Here is an 18,150-nt window from a genome sequence, read left to right as displayed (position 1 = left end):
TTCTATTAGTTTAACATTTTTTTTCCACTTTTGTTAACAAGAGTATGAAAACCTATATATTTTTTATTGTACATTTGGAACAGATATAAAATTTGTGATTAATCATGAGTTAACTCGTGAAGTCATGTAATTAATTTTTTTTTTTAAATAATCGCCCGACGCTCCTAATTTTCAATAATCTTTTCTTTTTTTAAATTGCGTCAGGCGATTAAATGTTTAAATTGCAATTAATCGCATGACTTCAATAGTTAACTCACGTTTAATCATACATTTTATATCTGTTCTAAATATACTATTGTACATTTAGAACAGATATAAAATATAAAAAAAACATTTCTAGGTTTTTATACTCTTGTTAACAAAAGTGTTGGAAAAAATGTAATTAATAGAAATAGTTCAAATGAATTTTTGACGTCAATAGCCGTCAATGGCTGTATATTAGTTAATAATGTGAAGGCAGCTCTAATGCACTTGGACACCTTCCTCATTGTCTTTCTTTTTCATTCCAGTGACTGGATTGGTTGCCAAGTGTCCCTCAGCAAGGTCACTATAGTGCACACTACATTCCATATGACTGCAGCATTTGCAATTTCCTTAACGTATAGCACATAAACACCCAGAGTCAGGAGAATGGCAAGTTGACACACAACAATAAAGATGACTCACATGCAGGGTGACTCATCAAGACGAGCTTTTGTGCCTTTTGTGTCAGTGGCATAACTGTGCAGCGGAATGCCATCAAAGGGTCTTTTATTTCAGTGCCGGTGTAATCGGGGATATTTAATCCGCTCCACTCTGTCCATGAAAGACTTATCCTCTCCATTCACAGGAAAATCTCTCCATCAATAGCCTGAGCACACAAAGAACGAGCAATTTCACTCTTTTGCATGAAGAATGGAGGTAATGGTGTTGCAAAACTGGACATATACAAACGTAGTACGTATGTTAAGCATACTGTAAGTAAATACACTTAACACCTTGTTTTCAGTAGTGGACTTCTTTTTTTGTTGTTGTTGTTGTTGTTGAGGTTAGTGCACACAGCCATATAATAACGTCACCAAATTGCGAAAATTGTAAATACCGACATTGCTGAAACGCAGTCGCGGGTATCGCTGTTTACTCATGTGACGTTATGTATTTGAAATAGGTCAAAAGAGTTCATTCATGTGTGTGTGTTTGTGTGCAAGTGGACACGATGACTTCAGGCTCGCCGGGGTCACATGCACGGCTAATAAGGAAGAGCTTACTAGACGAAAGAGGCCAAGCAGCTGAGTCATGATAAAGGACAGCATGACTTGATCGAGGCTACTAAAGTTTGCAAAATGCCGTCGTCGTTTTTTTGGCAAAATGCAGATGGATGTTTGAGGTGTGGAACCCTGCGGGACATCTTTATGACTTGAACCCTCAAAAAGATTGAGAACACCGGGCACTTCGTCAGCGCGGCATTAAGGCTGCTATTTGCGGAGTGGCTGGCTTAGCGCCGCTCGCTAACGCCGGCTCCACGTTTCGCCATTCAAATGCCTGACGCAGCAGCTCCTCTGTGAAAGCAACAGCAACGTGTGCCACAAAACATAGACTGCACATCCATCACATAAGGCAGATGGAGAACAAATGTTGCAGAATAAGGAAATACATAAATAAAGTAAAATACTATATGAAAATATTGTTTTTAAAAAAAGGCTTGCAAGTCTGTAGAGGAAAAAAATAATAATTCGGGGAAGTTGTCATTGCATAATTTTGCTAACTAACTTTAGCATGGCTACACAAGTTTGTTTTGTTTTTTCATTTCTGCAGCGCAAAAAAGCACTTGTGAAATACTGGAGGCAATAGAAATGCTGCCATGTGGTGAGAAATGAGCCGCAGTAGTGATGTCACCAGTAGTGAAATGTGTACGTGTGTGCGTGTGATGGAGGAGCCCGGGTGGGAGGGGGAAACGGAACCTGATGGCAGTCACGTAGATATTCAATGTAACCAGGGAGATGCCACATTTGCCTACATGATGTTGTGCTGTCTCCCTTTAGGTGTTGAGTGATTGGGATGAAGACAGAAATAAAATGAAAATTCTCAGCCAAGTTATATTTATATTAGTGCTGTCAAAGTTAAAGCATTAATTGATTAAATAATCACAAAAAAATGATCGCATTAATCATGAATTAACACAGATTAATCGCACTTTTAATTATTTTTTTTTATTAATTTTGACAGTGGATGGCTATGTTTAAGGTTGTGTTTGAGCAATAAACATAATTCCATGCATTAAAGTAAAGCATGTAATCAATGTTTGCGTATCACATTTAGAATATTTGTTCATGTCAAATTATCGGGGTCATTTTTTTCCATTTTAAATTATGCAAATAATTAACTGATTAAAAAATGAGGAGGATGAGCATGTGCAGTGGATCAAAAATGTTGGAGACGTCCTCATAACATTAAATGTCAACAGAATTAACACACAACTGGTGCTCTTCAAATTTGGCGGGGAAAAATGTTGATTAAAAAAAATGCCTTTTTTATTAGGCGATTAATTGTGATTAATCAAAATTCTAAGATGTGATTAATCTGATTTTAAAATGTAATCGTTTGAAAAGTACTTTATTTATTTATTTATTTTATTTATTTATTTTTTAAAAGAGCTCATTCGGTAATATCATCATCATTGCTCCTTTTTTGTTTTTTTGTATGTGGGTGAGTATGTGAATGTGCGTGTGCGTGCGTGCGTGCGTGCGTGCGTGCGTGTGTGTATTCGTTAGTTCACCAAAAACCTATTTTAAAAAATCCCATAACGTTCACCTAAGCCAAACACCGCCGTCAGGAGACCAAAGAAAACAAAGGAAAGTGAAATCCAGCACCGACCAGACACCACCCACCGGGCCACCAACCAGAGTCCTTCACCAACCCCAGAAACATCTAAATTCCACCAAATCAGGGAGACCTCAAGAGACCAAAGGAGAGACTGAGGAAAGGAAGGAAGGACAAACGAAGCCGAGTGAGATCCACAGACACCAGCCTCCACCGATTCAATGACCTGAGGAGGAAGCAGATTGTGTCTGAGTTTCGATGGATGTTGGTGTGGTGGATCTGGCATGCATGAAAATCTCCACCAAACAGGGTAGCCGTCGACCCCTGCCAGGACAGCGCAAGCGCAACACCTCAGGGCCCCCCAGGCCGCGGCAGCGCCAAAGGACGACCTCCGGGCCCCGCTAGGGCCACCAGCCGGAGAGCAAACCCAGGAGCAGGAGCGCCCCCCACCCCAACACGGCCCGCGCCCCCAACCCAACGCAGCAGGACGGGGCACTGCAGGCCCGCCAGGCACCCCACCAGTCCACAGCCCCCGCTCCCCCCACGACCCCCCGCCCCCCATACACCCCAACCCAGCCCCAGCCGCCCCACCACCCCCCACCCCGCCATCCCCACCAATTTTGTTGTTGCAGTAATAGACCGATAGTTTTATAAGGTTTTTCTTTTTTTGGGGGGGGTAGGGGCTGATGAGTATTAGTCGTCAAGGAGACCGATAACTAATATTTCGAGCCAATATTCATTTGCCACAACAGAGAAAATATTAGTGTTAAAATGAAGAAAAAAATGCCATTAAGCATTCGTGTTAAAACGTTTCAAATGTTCAACTTGTTGAAGGATTTTTTATATAATATAAATTGTATAATAAAATAAATAAATAAAAGGTTCCCTGAGGTTAACCAAGTTAAATTGATCTTGTAGCCTTCAGATCTGTAAAAAAAAAGCAAAAAAAAAGCCAATTATCAGCTACAATAATCAACCCGGTCGATGATCGGTCTATCCCTATTTTCTAGTATTAGATAATCCACACTGTGAGATTGTAATACAGTAAACCATATTGGAGAAAGTTTTTATCATCCACACTGATGCAACTTCACTGCAACATCCTGAATTGCACCAGTCACGTTATCAACAGACAGGGCCAAAGGTGGGTGACTCATCAAGTGTGGGAATGAGTGGGATAGTGGACACCATGTGACCACTTATGAGAAAGGCACCATAAAAGGTATTCGCAATAGAAAGGAAATTGACAAAGTGTACTTTTAGTAGTTTTATTGGTCCAACAGATGCAAAATTAAGTATGTCATTTCCTGCATTAGAGCCCATCTGTGTGTCAAAAACTACATACAAATAAATAAGAAACATAATAAAACAGTAACAAAAAAATAAACACTTCAAGTATATTGTACTAACATGCCAACAAAATATGCGAGAAGCAGTTTCTTTCTATACACAAACCCTGCTTGCTCTCTAAGTCCCACCATTAGTACAAAAACATAAAATGACACATTTTCATTCAAACCTCCCAAGAAAGTCAGCAGTCTTTCATCCATCTCAACTTCCGTGTGCTCATATTCACAAACATATTATTAACAGCACGCTTTGTTATCAGAAAAATAGAAGTGCTTACAATCAAACGGCAAAGAAATAAAATTTTCCCAACAGAGGGAAGACCCCGTTTCATTCGACGTGTTTAGTAGTGACGAGCTAAATAAACACTGTGAAGAGATACTCATCTGAATAAGTGACGATATGACATGTCGTGAAAAACGTAACCGGAGAAAGTAATAGGCTTGCAAAACAAGCGCTACAGGCACTCTACGGCGGACGAGCTAACGCCCTCCGTTCAAGTGAAGCAGCTTGTATTGAAGCACATTCAAGACACTGACACAACAATTCAATATCCAAATGTGCAAAATAATTCAACACTTTGGCTCCGCCTTGACACCCACGTGAAAAAACGTGAAAAATTCCAGTGTAAAATAAATACAATCCAATGAAAGTCTCCAGTGTGAACTATAGCGAGACTGAATAGATGAGTCACAATTTGCTTACAAACTCACAAGTCCCAGTAGAAATATCATATAATATAAGGAAGGCATGAAAGTGAAGATGAGTTTTGCTTTGAAATGACATCTTTGGATAGAAAAAAAGACAGAAATCAAAATAAGGGGGGGGGGGGGGAGATGATGTCATCGTTCTGATTTGAAAAGGCTTTTTGTAGAAGAACTTTCATTGTGTCAAGTTATTGAGTGAAAGGGCGCCGGATGCCGCGTCATTGCATTGCTGCTTCGCGACCGGCAGGGCGTCAGGAGTGTCTCCTCAGGTTCTGCGAACACACACACACACACACACACACACAAACAAACACAACGCCAATGTTAACACTCAAGTTCACCCTCCATATAATGTTTGGTATATGCATAGCAACGAGACAAACGGCTGTCTGCGCACAAAACCGTCACGTGTCACTACGAACTACAAGTTACATCATCTGCTGGTATTTTTACACGGTGTCAACACTTTGAACGAGTGAGCTGACCCCCTCATATTCCTCGGGTAATTGTGAATGGAGGGGACTCGCATGCCCTCGCAGCACAGCACTTATAACTTAGACAGACAAATGAGTGGCTCCTTGTTTTGCTTAATTGTGCAGCTTAGAGACGACACACCATGGTATTTTAAGCCCACAGTTAACTATAGGCATATAATGATGAAATCTTACCTTTGACACAATCGCGATGTAATTTCTTATGAAATATGAGTTATTTCGGTGGCTATTTGTCTTACCCGGAAGTCAAACGCTCGGTTCAGTAAAACCCCGCCTCTCCCCTTGTAGCTGCCGCGCCCCTTTCGTGACGTCGTCGCTGCTTCGCGCAACGCCCACGAAACATACAGATCTACGCCATACATTTTTGAATAAACATTTGAAACAAAATCGTGGAAGAGGAGGAGACCAGAGAGTTTAGAGGAAAGAAGGAGGAAAAAGAATGAAAAAAAAAAGCACCACACACACAAGCCCTATTGCTTATGGGGCGAGCGCACTATCCACTACACCATCCATTTATTCAAATGTATCAGCGCAAATGTTTTACTAGTAGTTTACACCAGTGTTAGCCAATGGATTTTAAGACAGCCAATTGTCGTTTCTTTGCCCTTTGGCGTTGCAAATGTGAAGAATAATTAATTGCTTTGAATCAACATCAAAGCTAACTGCTAACTGATTACCTTTGAAAGACTATCAGCGAAACCACTTCCAAGTAGTGGCGGACGCTTTGTCTTTTTGAACACGCAAAATAAACCAAATAGCAAGATGAGCGGGGAGTTAGCGCATCTGACTTTGACAAAAGTGACAACATTGATGAGCATGAGAAGAACATGATGTCTAAACTTTCACTGCCAGGAAGCAGCTCTCCACGTTCATTAGCGTCAGTGAAAGTAATGGTTGATAGCGTAGCAAATACAGCAATTCGACAAGTGAAAGAGAAATGTGTCTTTCAACTCATAAATATTGGTCAGATCCTATACTTGGGTGCTTTTGTATAAAACAACCCCGAAAATTGGGTCAAATTGACCCATAAAGTGTATCGGTCCATTTTTTATCCAGAATTGGGCTACTTTTGACTCAACAATTTTTAGAGTGAAGGAAGTCCCAGCTCCTAAAATTCGCAATTTAGTCTGAGTCGAGTCAAATCATGCAACACGAGTCCTGCACCTCTGTGTACAGTATTCATAATGCATACTTGTCATAAAGTCAATCAACATTTTTGCCTTTTCCCCCCCAATCACACTAAGTAGCCATATGAATACTTACAGGCAAACTTTGCCCAGCCAGTGCTGCAAAGGTGCAGAGCAGGAGAAGGCAGCACAGGAAAAGAGGATGTGTAATAAGTAAGTGAGAAAACATGCAATCTACTTGTAACTATAACCTGATATGATGTTAAAAACTGACATGTGACTGATTTGTGCGTGTGTGTGTTTATTGGGACCGACCTGGCTGGCCAGTGTCAGCGGAAGGTGCGACGGGCTGCAGAGTGCCAACGAAGCCACCGAATGGGGGAGCTCCTGGATGGGAGCCTCATCCAAGTCGTCGATGCGAGGTTTCTTGATGTTTGTCTCCGGGCTGGTCAGAGGCGTTACGCTGTTCCTCCGGATCAAGCTTCCGGGACACCTCTTCACCTCCTGTGCACAATCACAATTATACATATTGTTCAATGGGAATACTGATCAGTCAGTACTTGATGAGGCCTTACCTCTGGTCTGTCTCTGTGAGTGTTCACGGCTTCCACATTCAAAGAGATGGACTCGACTTTGCACCCGTAGGCCACAGGGGTGAGCTTCAGCACAGTATGAAGGGGACACTTCAGGTAGGGCATCTCATCTGCAAGATTGAAAAACACATTCATGGTGATGCCACATGCCAGATGATGATGATGATGATGATGATGATGAGGTAACTATGTAAGTGGTGTGCCCACCTGCGCTTTTATCCAGGAAGTAGGCCAGGAGGCAGCGCATGACAGCCTGGTGGCAGATGACCAGCACGTTCTCCTGACGCTCCAACTCCATGATGACCGGCTCCACCCTCTGGACCAGGTCCTGGTAGGACTATAGTCAACACAATTTTCATTGAATCTCATCTCAGGTTATGCAAGCAGTGAGTGTAGATTTAGTTTAGTTTTAGCTTCTTCTTTTTTAGCTTAGTGTAAAATAGTTGTGCAGGAGGGAAATTGTTGCATTTCTATTATATTGTATACACTCTAAAAACCGTTGGGTCAAAAATAACCAAAAAATTAGGACAAAAAGGAACCGATCCAACATTTTGGGTTACATGCTGTATTCAATTAACCCAAAAAGTGAAGTAATAAAATGATTTTTTTGGGGGGTGGCTTTGCCACTGGTGTGTGAATGGCTGAATGTGAGGCTATGTAAAGCGCTTTGGGCAATACGTATAGCTAAAAAAGTGCTATATAAATAGCAGTTCATTCCATTAATTTGACCCAACTTTTTGGGTTATTCACTTAACCCAAAAAGTTAACCCAGAAACAGCCCCAAAAAATTGGGTTGTTTGTAAGTTATTAATTTTTAAATTGACCCAACTTTTTGGATTAAAAAGTTAGTTGGGATCATTTTTGACGCAGTTCAATTGGGTTATTAAATTAACCCAAAAAGTTGGGTGAAATGAATAACCCACAAACAACCCCAAAAAACTGGGTTGCTTTGTGGGTTATTGATTTTATTTGTCCCAACTTTTTGGGTTATATAGCTCAAAAATTGGGTCAGAACCGTCGGATTATTATTAAAAAATTTGTTTACCTTATTCAATTGGGTTATTTAATTAACCCAAAAAGCTGGGTCAAATGAATAACTCACAAAGCAACCCCCCAACAATTGAGTTGCTTTTTGGTGTATTCATTTTTGTGGATTATTTATTTGACCCAACTTTTTGGGTTAAATAACTCAAAAAGTTGGGTCGGTCCATTCTAGACCCATTTTGTGTTATTTTTGCCTCAACTGTTTTTAGAGTGTATGATTACGTGGAGGCGTACCTCTCCGGCAGGGTAGCGGTAGTAATATTTATCCTCATCCCTCAAGGCAAACTCCTCAGGGAATTTCTCCTTAATCTCATCGTACGTCATCTCCTCACACACACCCTAAAAGTTCAAAGTAGAATATTTGCGCAGGGCAAAGAGGGAAAAAAAATCCAGAGAGTGACACCCACTGCGTCAATTTCATTGAGGGCCTTCCACTGCTCGTACGGGACCCCCAGGTGCTCGGCTGTCTGGATGCTGCAGCACAACTGGCTGGTCCAGACCTTCAGATCCTTCAGCTGCTGCTCCCTTACGAATCCAGTCAAGGCGGTAGAAAACTACAATGGAGAGCGCACAACATTCAGTGCCTGATTTCTACTAACGTGGCACTCGATCTTCAAACCCCGCCTCATTAACCTGTCTGCCCCTCGGCGATAGGCCGGCGTCGCCCCCCAGCCGCCCCTCCAGGTTGTCTGTGCTTTCTCCGTGTCGACACAGGTAGATGGTGCGCGGCTGGACGTGGATGTTCATCAGGTAGTAGACGATCTTGCTCTGGGTGTGATCCTGGATGCGGTTGACCAGGAAGCGGCGGCCCACGTCTATCACCTTGATGAAGGAGAGGTCCCTGCGGGTAGAGAACCGGATCAACTTGACTTTTTCATATTGTTTGAGAAATAAATACGCGCCAAGGTACTTTGAAGTGAAAATAGCGATAAAGTATATCGTGTTGAAAACATCTATTGATGATGAGGACTGAGTGGATATCCCGATTCTTGCCTGTCGTATTGATCAGGGTTCAGAGGCTGGTAGCTGGCTTTGTAACATTCGATCCGCCTTTGGAAATCCAACATGGCATCCGTCTTGTTGCAATCTTTGTAATCTGGACAGGAAACCTTCACTTCCTGGAAGAAGGTCAGAAAAAAAAATCCCAATATGATCAGTGATCATTTGCATGTGAGGTTTGTAACTCACCATGATATTTGATGCAATGACGCTCGGGTCATCACAGACGGACTCGATGAAAAAGATCTGGAAAGAAAAAGAGCAAATGTGGTCGCCGTAACGCCGGACCTACGAGCGACGCGGTTGCCATAGTGACCACATACCCTGAAGCCATTCTCGCCGCCAAACTGAAGGATGAGCCCTCGCCTGGCCCTCGTCGTGTTGGTCGCGTCGAACACCTGCCGTAGAAATGCCGTCTTAGTTTGTTTCTCGGTTGGATTTAACCGCTGATGCATGATGGGAAATTTACCGCTACTTGGCCTCCCTCGTCTTGCAAGTAGGACTTGACGTCCCTCAAGGCTGCTAAGGCACATTGTCTGAAGGACAAAAACGGTTGTTAGTTGTTTTTTTATCATGAACCCTCTATATTGTATTTTACACGTGCGTGTCCACTTACTCCCTGATTTTGACGGCACACTCGTTGTCCGACTTAAAGAAGTCATAGGAGCTGTAGTTTTTGACCGCCTCCCTGCGGTACTCCCCCACGTTGAAGACTGCGGGCGGCAAACGTAATTGTGAGAAGACACTTTACGGTACTTTTAATCCATCGGCGGCGCGCATACCTTTGGTGGGCATGCCGATCCAGTTGAGGTAGCGTGTGAGTTTCCTGGACATGTACGTCTTTCCCCGAGCCGGCAGGCCCACCATCACGATGACGGTGGGGGGGTTGGCGATGTGGGGGGCGCCGCTCGCTGTAGGGACAACGTTCTGATTTAAACGCAACGACATTGAACCGAGCATCGGATTTACATTACACCAATGACTTTTGCAACTGGATTGGATTGGATTGACCACACAATCTTTCTCGGCATACAGGACAACGTGGAAATGATCCCGTGCTTGTCATCTGAGTCACTTTTTGGAAAAATAGTCACTATAGAAGCTTTTGAAGAGTCGCCAAATATAGGCAACACTGACTCTACTTTTTTAGAGTAGCCTACTGTGTTGCAAAGACACGCTTTGAGCATAGGAGGCTGTTGTACCCTCCCCCGGGTACAACTACCTTATTCCCACATCAGTGTCGCGCCATATACACGCGTTGCCCACCGACCAATAAAAGGCCGATTCTTTAGCAGCATCCCCCGCCGGGTTGCGGCGCAATGCGGTTGCCATGGCGACCTGTGTCTAGTCACGCACCGGTCGAGGCGTGCCGCGCATGCCGTTTTGGGACAAGTGCACTCAGCTACCGCGCTTTTGCCACTTACAACCAACCCACAATCACAGTTAGTAGACGTAAGCTATAATTGTAGATAAAATAAGAACAGTTCAAATCAACGCATATTCTCTCAAATGGGGGGCGGTGTCGTCGACAATGTAGCTTGACAGCACAGTACACCGCAGAGGTCATATAATGAAATACAGTACTAATTTTAAAATACATGTATTATTTCAATAATAACGTATTTTACCTCTACGGGGTGCCGGCTTATCATCTTTGGTAGGCACCCAGATCTTTTGGATCCTGTTCTGGGTTAGCTCTCTGGGCATTCCTTGAAGACTTGGGGAAAGTCGCACACGATCAGTGGGGAGCACTGCGATTCAAACGCACCAACAAATTAAAAAATATATTTAAACAAAAATCTTTCTTTTTTCTTTTCTTTTTTGCCTGAGCAAGAAAAACGGTCGAGCACGGCTGAGTGTTGAGTAGAACTAATCTGCCGGTCTGCGGCGCACATCCGCTATTTAACCCCGCCCGGTGGAGAGGCAACGTGATCGGGATGACGACACATTGCCTCAATGTCATTAGGGGAGGACTTGGCCCGAGCGGTACCACCTGGTGGTCACTTATAATCATTACTCCTAGAACATGAGTGGCGCAAAAAATATTTTTTTTAGTATGAGGGCAGTCGGCTACCATAAATGTTTCTCTTGAATCACTTAATTGGTAGAGTAATACAAATAGCAATAAATAAAGGATGATTATTTGAGTAAAGTTGGAATATTTAAATATAACTTTCTATTAGGGAATGTTTTAGTCACGAATAATGAAGTCTCATTTTAAAACAATAATAATGATAGTATGAATGTTCCCTAGTATACCTGTTGTCATGTAAGCATGCCCTTTTCTATTTTTAGTTTTTTCTCCCTACCTTTTAGGGTTCTTGAGTAAAACATGCAGATTGGCACTTGTCTACTGCTCAGGCTTGTACCACTTAGTCATGGTGGATGTAGTTACAAAAATACCAGTTCTGTACAAGCCTGAGGAAACAAAATATCTCCTGGTGTAAACATATTTTTATTCATTACAAATTAAAGACATGTGAACTCAGGAGAAGTTCACTGACAGCTAAAAACGATTGCAATGTTTCTGTGCGTTTTCACATATCTTACTAGACTTTGCTACATTGTATTAAGTCAAAATATGAGTTGCTCATCCTAAGTTAAGTGACCCTAGTTTAAGATATGAATGATGACCTCTTCACCCAGTCTCATGTCTCACAGGTTGGTATGTGGGTCCGTTTAAAAGCAGTAAATCACAAAACAGCCATGGGCCACACACGTTCACAACACGTTCTAACACGGCAGTTCAAAACAAACCTGCTAATGATGCCGACATTTATGATGTGCAGTCAGTGATGATATTTTTGTACGTGTACTGAAAGTGAGCCAAGTGGATGATTGTGACTCATTTATTTGGCACGTTTGTCAGCTCAGATGTACCCCACAGAAAAGTGTTGGTAAATTTTTCAATCAGGTTTGTGATTGATATATTTTTTTACCTGGAAAGAGCAAATGACTTAAAGAATAAAGCGTCCCAAACGGGATACTTCTCATTTCTCCATCCAATTTGTTTCTGAATTAAAAGGTACTCTGGTGGGATTCCTTTTGCCTGACGTCTTGCCACACAAAACCCCCAGAGGCCCCCATTGGAGCACTTACATAAGTTCTGAATGAGGCTGAGGCTCTGTTCCATAATGCACTTGGGGGGGGCACAGTTAAAATTCTCTGCCCCTTGGAGACGCTACTGCAGCAGTGAAAAGAAGGTTTCTTGGAAAGAGTGTACTACCATTGCAAGACAAAACAAAGAAAAATGAATTTCAACCCTTTATTCTTTAGAGGAAAAGGTATTTCTCATCTCCACACCACAACAAAAAAACCTACACATAACTCATACAAAATACAGTAAAATATGAAAGGGGTGTATGTACATGACAGGAGATAACGGCCTCGTGACTACTCGCCCAGGTTAAAAACACGAAATTTGTCTTGATCGTAGAAGCAGGCCTTGACGACCCGTCCGCCGAAATAACGTCCGTTCAGATCCACCACAGCTGCGGAAAACAGAAGGCAACGGTCAAACCTCGTCAAGGTAAATCAATCAACGCTTGAAACCAGCCATTTGCAATTTCACTTTCCGGGTCAGGAAGTTCTCATTTATTGATGATAAATAATAATTTTTTTGTCATCTATCTATGCCAGCAACATATAGCGCGTTAATTTGATTGCAGAAGACAACATTCGGATGCGTATACACCTTTGACCATTTATATAATAGAATATTGCTTTATAGCCTGATTGAACTAAGATTAAAATGAAATGCAACTGAACTGTGCTTAGGCAGTGCTTCTGTGTACCACTAGAGGGAGCCTGCATACCACTACACTTTTGAGAGTCGCTGCTTTCATGTCAGCTATCATACAAAATCGACATTTACATACTTTGACCAGATTCAAAAAGCTCTCTTTCTAAATCTATTAGCTACCTCAACTGTTCTAAAGATCCATCATTATAAGTAAAAATTATGATTGGAGTTTTGTTTTTGTTTTTTGCCCGCCCTGCTTCGCCAGTGTTGTGATGTAAGACAGATTCTGTGCGGTCCCGCTGGGAGACTGGACTGGGTTGCTGGGCCACATCTGATATAACACCACAGGGAGCCCATTCTCACCTGGTTTCTGATCTGGGTTAACCCAATTACAAAGCAACACACTTCACCCCACGGTAATAGAGCAGTTATACAACGGTAGTGGTGGAAAATCATGCAATTAGATAATCGAATGAATGTGATCTCATAGCTGCAATTCATCTCAAATATTAGAAAAGGCTCAATGAGATTTGAACCTTTGATAGCCGACTCCACTCTTTCAAACTCCAGAAATATTCGGACAGCATCTTCATCGGGTACTTCGGCAATCTGAAAAGGAGCGTGTTGAGTCGGGGTTAACATTAAGACTGCATTCAGGCCGATTTGACCTTTTGCCGCTCACCTCGAAAATGACGCATTTAATCACTTTGCCGTATTTCTCGCACTCTTCTTTGGTCTCCCCTTCCAAGTCCTCGTCCACCTCTCCTCGGCCCACCATGTTCTAAACGCAGGGGTCGAAAGGTTCAACGCTCACAAAACCCAACAAATGAGTCCACCTCAATGTTTTGTCGTGAAATTTCGTAACGTGACAAACGTACCCTCAGCAGGACCACTTTGGTGGGGGTTTTGAGGATCTCTGTGAGCGGGTTAGCGTCAGACTTCTTGGAATCCGCTGCAGTGGAGAAAACATTTAGCAACAACTCCATGGTGCAACCAAAAGGTTTATAACAAAGAAAAAAAAGATGTGTTGTATCAAACTGTATTGTTAGAGTGTAGGCATGTAACGCAATACAACTATAATTTAATCTGGAGACATTTCTATGCAGTTCGTGCGATATCAGATCTTATTCCTCATGTGTTGTAATACTTTCCCCCCCCCCCTCTCTAAAGAAAAACATCACACAAAAGCACCACTGTAGTGTATATGGGGGTCAGCTTACACCTGAACTCACGAGAGAATAAATATTTAAGCAACGAGGATAGGCACAAAAAAAAAAAAAGAAGTGCAGTCAATTGAATTTATTTTAATTTATGTATTTATGTGTGTGTGTCTATTGTACAGGGTGGTCTAACCTGCTCCTCCGGAAGTCTCAGGAGCAACTGGCAGCGGGGCCCCTGCTACTCAAGACGACACACCACAAAGTAGATGCATTCAAAAAAATAGTCAAACGCACATGAAAAAGTATCACAGCATCAAAATCCTTCAGGGATCGCCTTACGTTTTTCCGCCGCGTCCCCGATGATAATCTTGCCTCCTCTTTTGCTCGTCTTCTCCACAGACAGCGCTGTGCTGAGCCCCTGTTCGTGCTTGCCGAGACCCTGACCCTCCTTGAAGCCGTACTTCTGCATGATTTTGTGTGCCACCGTACCTCTGCAGGAACAGGCACGTTTACATTAGGTGGACGAACGCTCCCTTAGAAATGCAGAAAGTTAAGGCGTCTCACTCACCCCATGTTAGCCAGGAAGGAACTAGTTGGTCCGGGCGGGGAACGCGGACGGTCCGAGTCCTCGTACATGGGCGGGGGGATGGCGGCCTTTGAGCCTCTGGTAGGACGACCTTCATCCTCGTATGGGTATGCCGATGAGTCTTGTGCATGTAAATCAGGGATGGGAAACTTAAATGATGTTGTGGGCTAAACTTTTTCATCAGTGCTACTTGGAGAGCCACAAAGGGACATGCACTTCCAAACCAGATGTATGACAAAAATTACATTTTAAATATGGACAAAATACATGCTGAACTGCACACCAACATTAAGTGTAGAAACTCATTTTGTGCAATTATTTCACAAAAATCAACTCACTTAAAATGTTAATATCATTGGAGGTACTATGTTTGTGCTGCAAGTTAATACAAAGTTAAAAACTATAATTTGTCTCAAGATGTGAGCTAGTGTGAGATGGTAGTCTTCTAAGAGTCTTTTCCAAATCTTCAGGGGATAGAAACCAGGGTGACTTGTGAATCATGAAAATCTGCATAAAATTGATGGCCATTGAAATGCTTTGGTGGCTGATAAAAAGTCCCCCCCCCCTCCCAAAAAAAGAAATAATGTATTTTGGTTAAAAAATAAAAAAATAAATTAATAAAAAAAAGTAAAAAAATAAATAAAAAAGCTGATAAACCCCCAATATTTTTCCACCAAAAAAAATGGGATTTGTTATCCTTTAAATGAACAAGTATTCATTGCATTGGAGGAAAAATGTTTAATTCAAACACATTTCTCCTTGATACTGACAATTCCTCCCTCTGGTGGACAAACTGAGCTATTACGTTCAGGATCAGATTTATGTTAAAAGGAACCCCGACTGTCAAGACAAGTTTGTTCTATAATATTGCTCGTAGTTATGTTGGCAACAACCAAATAAATAATATAGAGCAAACTTGTCATTACAATTGGGGTTCCTTTTAAGAAGTTGCAACTGAACATTAGACTGTGACGTCTTAGTGATTTTTCAAAATTATTTATGAACCATGTCGTCTATTAGAGGCCACACAGGACATAATTTAAGATGACCTCTGACTCATACACACGCAACTGAAACGCACACACACTTTTGCACACAATTTGTTGAAATGCATACAAACACAAATGTTAAACCTAACATTTCAGTTCTGCAACACTGAAATGTTCTTAGACATACTGAAATACTCAAAACATTGAAATAAGTATTTCAGTAGTGTGTGTAAGAGCTACTAATTTTTTCACTTTAATACACTACTGAGACATTCTCTCCCATACACACATAACCGAAATGCACACATATCGGATGTGTGAGAGTCTTTCAGAAGTGAACGTGACGGCCCATCATACTCACCATCTCTGTCCACGAGTGATGAAGGCGGAGCAATGGCAGCACCACCCATACCTAAGAAAACAGACACACACAAATGAACAGTCATTCTACTCGATTTGTTTTGGTGATACACATGATAGAAGACAAGCCACAAAAATGCTCACTTCGTTTTCGTCGCTCCTTCTCATAATCTTCGTCCTCCTCAGAATCCTCCTCTGCTGTTGGGAATCTTGAGAAGCCGCTTGGGGCTCCTCCTTCATGTCTGTCTTTCCTTTTCCTGGTGAGAAAAGGTTTGAAATAAGTGTTAGTGATAAAACCACCACCAAAAAAACAAAAACTTGTGAATACATTTTATATCATCACAAGATATGATTTGGTATACTTTTCTCTGTCCTCAATCTCCTTCTGGCGCTCCTGCTCCCTCTGCCGCTGTCTATCCTCCCTGTGCCGCTTCATCACCTTCTCATAGTCGTTGGGAAACATAGGGTCGTATTCATCGGCGAGCGGGATCAGCACATCTCCGGAGGAGAAGCCGATGGGTGCGGCCTCCTGTGATATTTATTGTAGGTTCAATGGGGATGCTTACCAATTAAATCAAATGTGATGCAGACCTTGAGCCCAACAGCGACATGTGGAGGAGTGCCTGGGATTTGTCTGTCTTCGCTGGGACCTCCTCGCTTTAGATCAATGACAGGAGCTAAAACGGTAGTCTGCTTCGTCCGATGGGTCTGCACACAAGAACGTATTTAGCAACGTCTAAATACCAGTGGTACATGAGCCTCATTTTAGACTACACCAATGGATGTGCTTATTCGTACCTTGGCTTGAGTCAGAGCTGCTTTCTTCACTTTAAGTTGGGATTGCAGCAGCTTGAAGTTTTTGGACCATCCTTCGGTCTTGGTGTCACTCGCACCCACGCCGAGGTCATCATACAGCGACATTACGGTTACCTGCAAAAAAAAAAGAAAAAAAGTTCGATTTCACTCTATTTGGACCAGGTTTATTATAGTTTGGGAATTTTTCATTTTAATTAGTTTTTATTTTGTTTTGAGTTTTTAAATTTTGTTAGTTTTAATTAGTTTTCAAGGTGGTTCTGTTAGTTTTTATTAGTTTTAGTTATTTCATAAATGCTTATTTTTAGTTAATTTCAGTATTAGAAAAAAGAAAAAGAAAAGTGTATTACTTGTGCGCAATATTTAAAAAACACCATGGGGGCAACGTCATCTGAAGGTGCTTTTCTATTAGTTGCTGCTAGATGATGTCACTTTTGTGTGGCACACTTTCAAATGTCCTTATTCCGGTTAATATCAAAATAAAACTACTTAAAATCACATTTAAAATCAACCCCCAAAGGCTCACGCATTACATTTATTACCAAAGACTAAAACGAAAGACATTTTTGCTATAATTATAGTTAGTTATGGTTAGTAATGTAAACATAAAATGTAGTTTCAGTTAGTTTTCGTTTTTTAAAAAGCATTTTCGTTTTTATTGTATTTCGTAACGATTTTTTTTTATTGATTCGGAAACAATTTTCTCAAAGCGGATCCTATGCATATTACACAAGTGGTCGCCAATAGCTAACTGGTCAGGGTTGTAATGAAGCGTATTACCTTTTGTTGCCACACAATTTCAGTGATTTGAAACCTAACAGGCCATGAGAAATTAGCTAACAGCTAACGTTAGCTAAACATAGCATGCTAGAGTGGCCGTTCTGATGCCATGTAGCTGATATAGAATACAAAAACATAGTTCGTAATGAATGTTAAACTCACCAGTTTTAGAGTTATGCTGATATGAATTGGAAAATTGTTTTTTTTAGCTGCACATTGAACAAAAAGCCATGTTCTAACAAAACGGAAGCAAAAACCTTACTGAGCGCGACAGTTGTAATTTTGTTGTTGTTGCTTTTTCTACTTGTCGCGCCACCTAGCGCCCGGATGACTCCAAGATGATGTTAGTATTGTGCTACATTCGGGGAAAGTGGGAAGTCGGAATTCTTTATACAATGAAGTGAGCACGGAACTCGTACGTCCGAGTTGCGAAGTCGGGTAAAAAGGAGCCCGACGTGACTCGACATTGGCGAGCCCCATGGAGACTGAAGACAGACAGTGATTGGCAAAACATAATATACACGATTTTAAACAGATATGCATTTATTTATTTATGAACTGATACTTTAATTAGTTATTTATTTGCAATAGGCTCACGTAACACAATATA

The 18,150-nt window shown here is 41.7% G+C and overlaps 2 protein-coding genes across 3 annotated transcripts; both read right to left on the bottom strand.

Moving 5' to 3' along the window:
• Positions 1-4,053: 4,053 nt before the first annotated feature.
• Positions 4,054-11,006, bottom strand: pfkfb3 (6-phosphofructo-2-kinase/fructose-2,6-biphosphatase 3). Of its 2 annotated transcripts, XM_086059078.1 has the most exons (15): positions 10,739-11,006; positions 9,893-10,021; positions 9,727-9,823; positions 9,580-9,646; positions 9,434-9,508; positions 9,300-9,356; positions 9,105-9,229; positions 8,745-8,952; positions 8,519-8,665; positions 8,346-8,450; positions 7,275-7,404; positions 7,050-7,177; positions 6,790-6,978; positions 6,611-6,633; positions 4,054-5,125 (listed from the first exon to the last, which is right to left on the bottom strand). In XM_086059078.1, exons 1-15 carry the CDS (start codon positions 10,815-10,817, stop codon positions 5,119-5,121), a joined length of 1,566 nt encoding a protein of 521 aa, XP_085915204.1. In that variant the 5' UTR covers positions 10,818-11,006; the 3' UTR covers positions 4,054-5,118. The 2 variants fall into 2 exon arrangements, with proteins under 2 accessions (XP_085915204.1, XP_085915205.1); XM_086059079.1 differs by lacking the exon at positions 6,611-6,633.
• Positions 11,007-12,361: 1,355 nt separating this feature from the next.
• On the bottom strand, positions 12,362-17,870 carry rbm17 (RNA binding motif protein 17). Its single transcript, XM_086059080.1, has 13 exons — positions 17,703-17,870; positions 16,746-16,877; positions 16,539-16,655; positions 16,310-16,476; positions 16,092-16,204; positions 15,949-15,999; positions 14,581-14,719; positions 14,352-14,503; positions 14,206-14,250; positions 13,731-13,804; positions 13,535-13,633; positions 13,389-13,461; positions 12,362-12,601 (listed from the first exon to the last, which is right to left on the bottom strand). Exons 2-13 carry the CDS (start codon positions 16,866-16,868, stop codon positions 12,504-12,506), a joined length of 1,251 nt encoding a protein of 416 aa, XP_085915206.1. The 5' UTR covers positions 16,869-16,877; positions 17,703-17,870; the 3' UTR covers positions 12,362-12,503.
• Between the last annotated feature and the right edge of the window lie 280 nt (positions 17,871-18,150).

The sequence above is a fragment of the Leptonotus elevatus genome, chromosome 17, assembly GCF_054856555.1.
Source record: "Leptonotus elevatus isolate MCC_2025b chromosome 17, RoL_Lele_1.0, whole genome shotgun sequence".
NCBI lineage: Eukaryota > Metazoa > Chordata > Actinopteri > Syngnathiformes > Syngnathidae > Leptonotus > Leptonotus elevatus.
Note: the sequence above shows the minus strand (reverse complement) of the source record. Positions and strands in the feature narration are given on the sequence as shown.

Bases quoted from the DNA above. Each gene is read 5' to 3' on its own strand.
- pfkfb3 (XM_086059078.1), bottom strand. From the start codon at position 10,817: ATGCCCAGAGAGCTAACCCAGAACAGGATCCAAAAGATCTGGGTGCCT. The intron at 9,647-9,726 runs GTAAGTGGACAC...TTTGTCCTTCAG, and splicing joins TGTGCCGTCAAAATCAGGGA to ACAATGTGCCTTAGCAGCCT. The intron at 6,634-6,789 runs GTCGGTCCCAAT...GCACCTTTGCAG, and splicing joins CGCTGACACTGGCCAGCCAG to CACTGGCTGGGCAAAGTTTG.
- rbm17 (XM_086059080.1), bottom strand. From the start codon at position 16,868: ATGTCGCTGTATGATGACCTCGGCGTGGGTGCGAGTGACACCAAGACC. The intron at 16,477-16,538 runs GTCTGCATCACA...TAAATATCACAG, and splicing joins ATGTCGCTGTTGGGCTCAAG to GAGGCCGCACCCATCGGCTT. The intron at 13,462-13,534 runs GTGAGCGGCAAA...GCTCCTTTTCAG, and splicing joins TTAAATGCGTCATTTTCGAG to ATTGCCGAAGTACCCGATGA.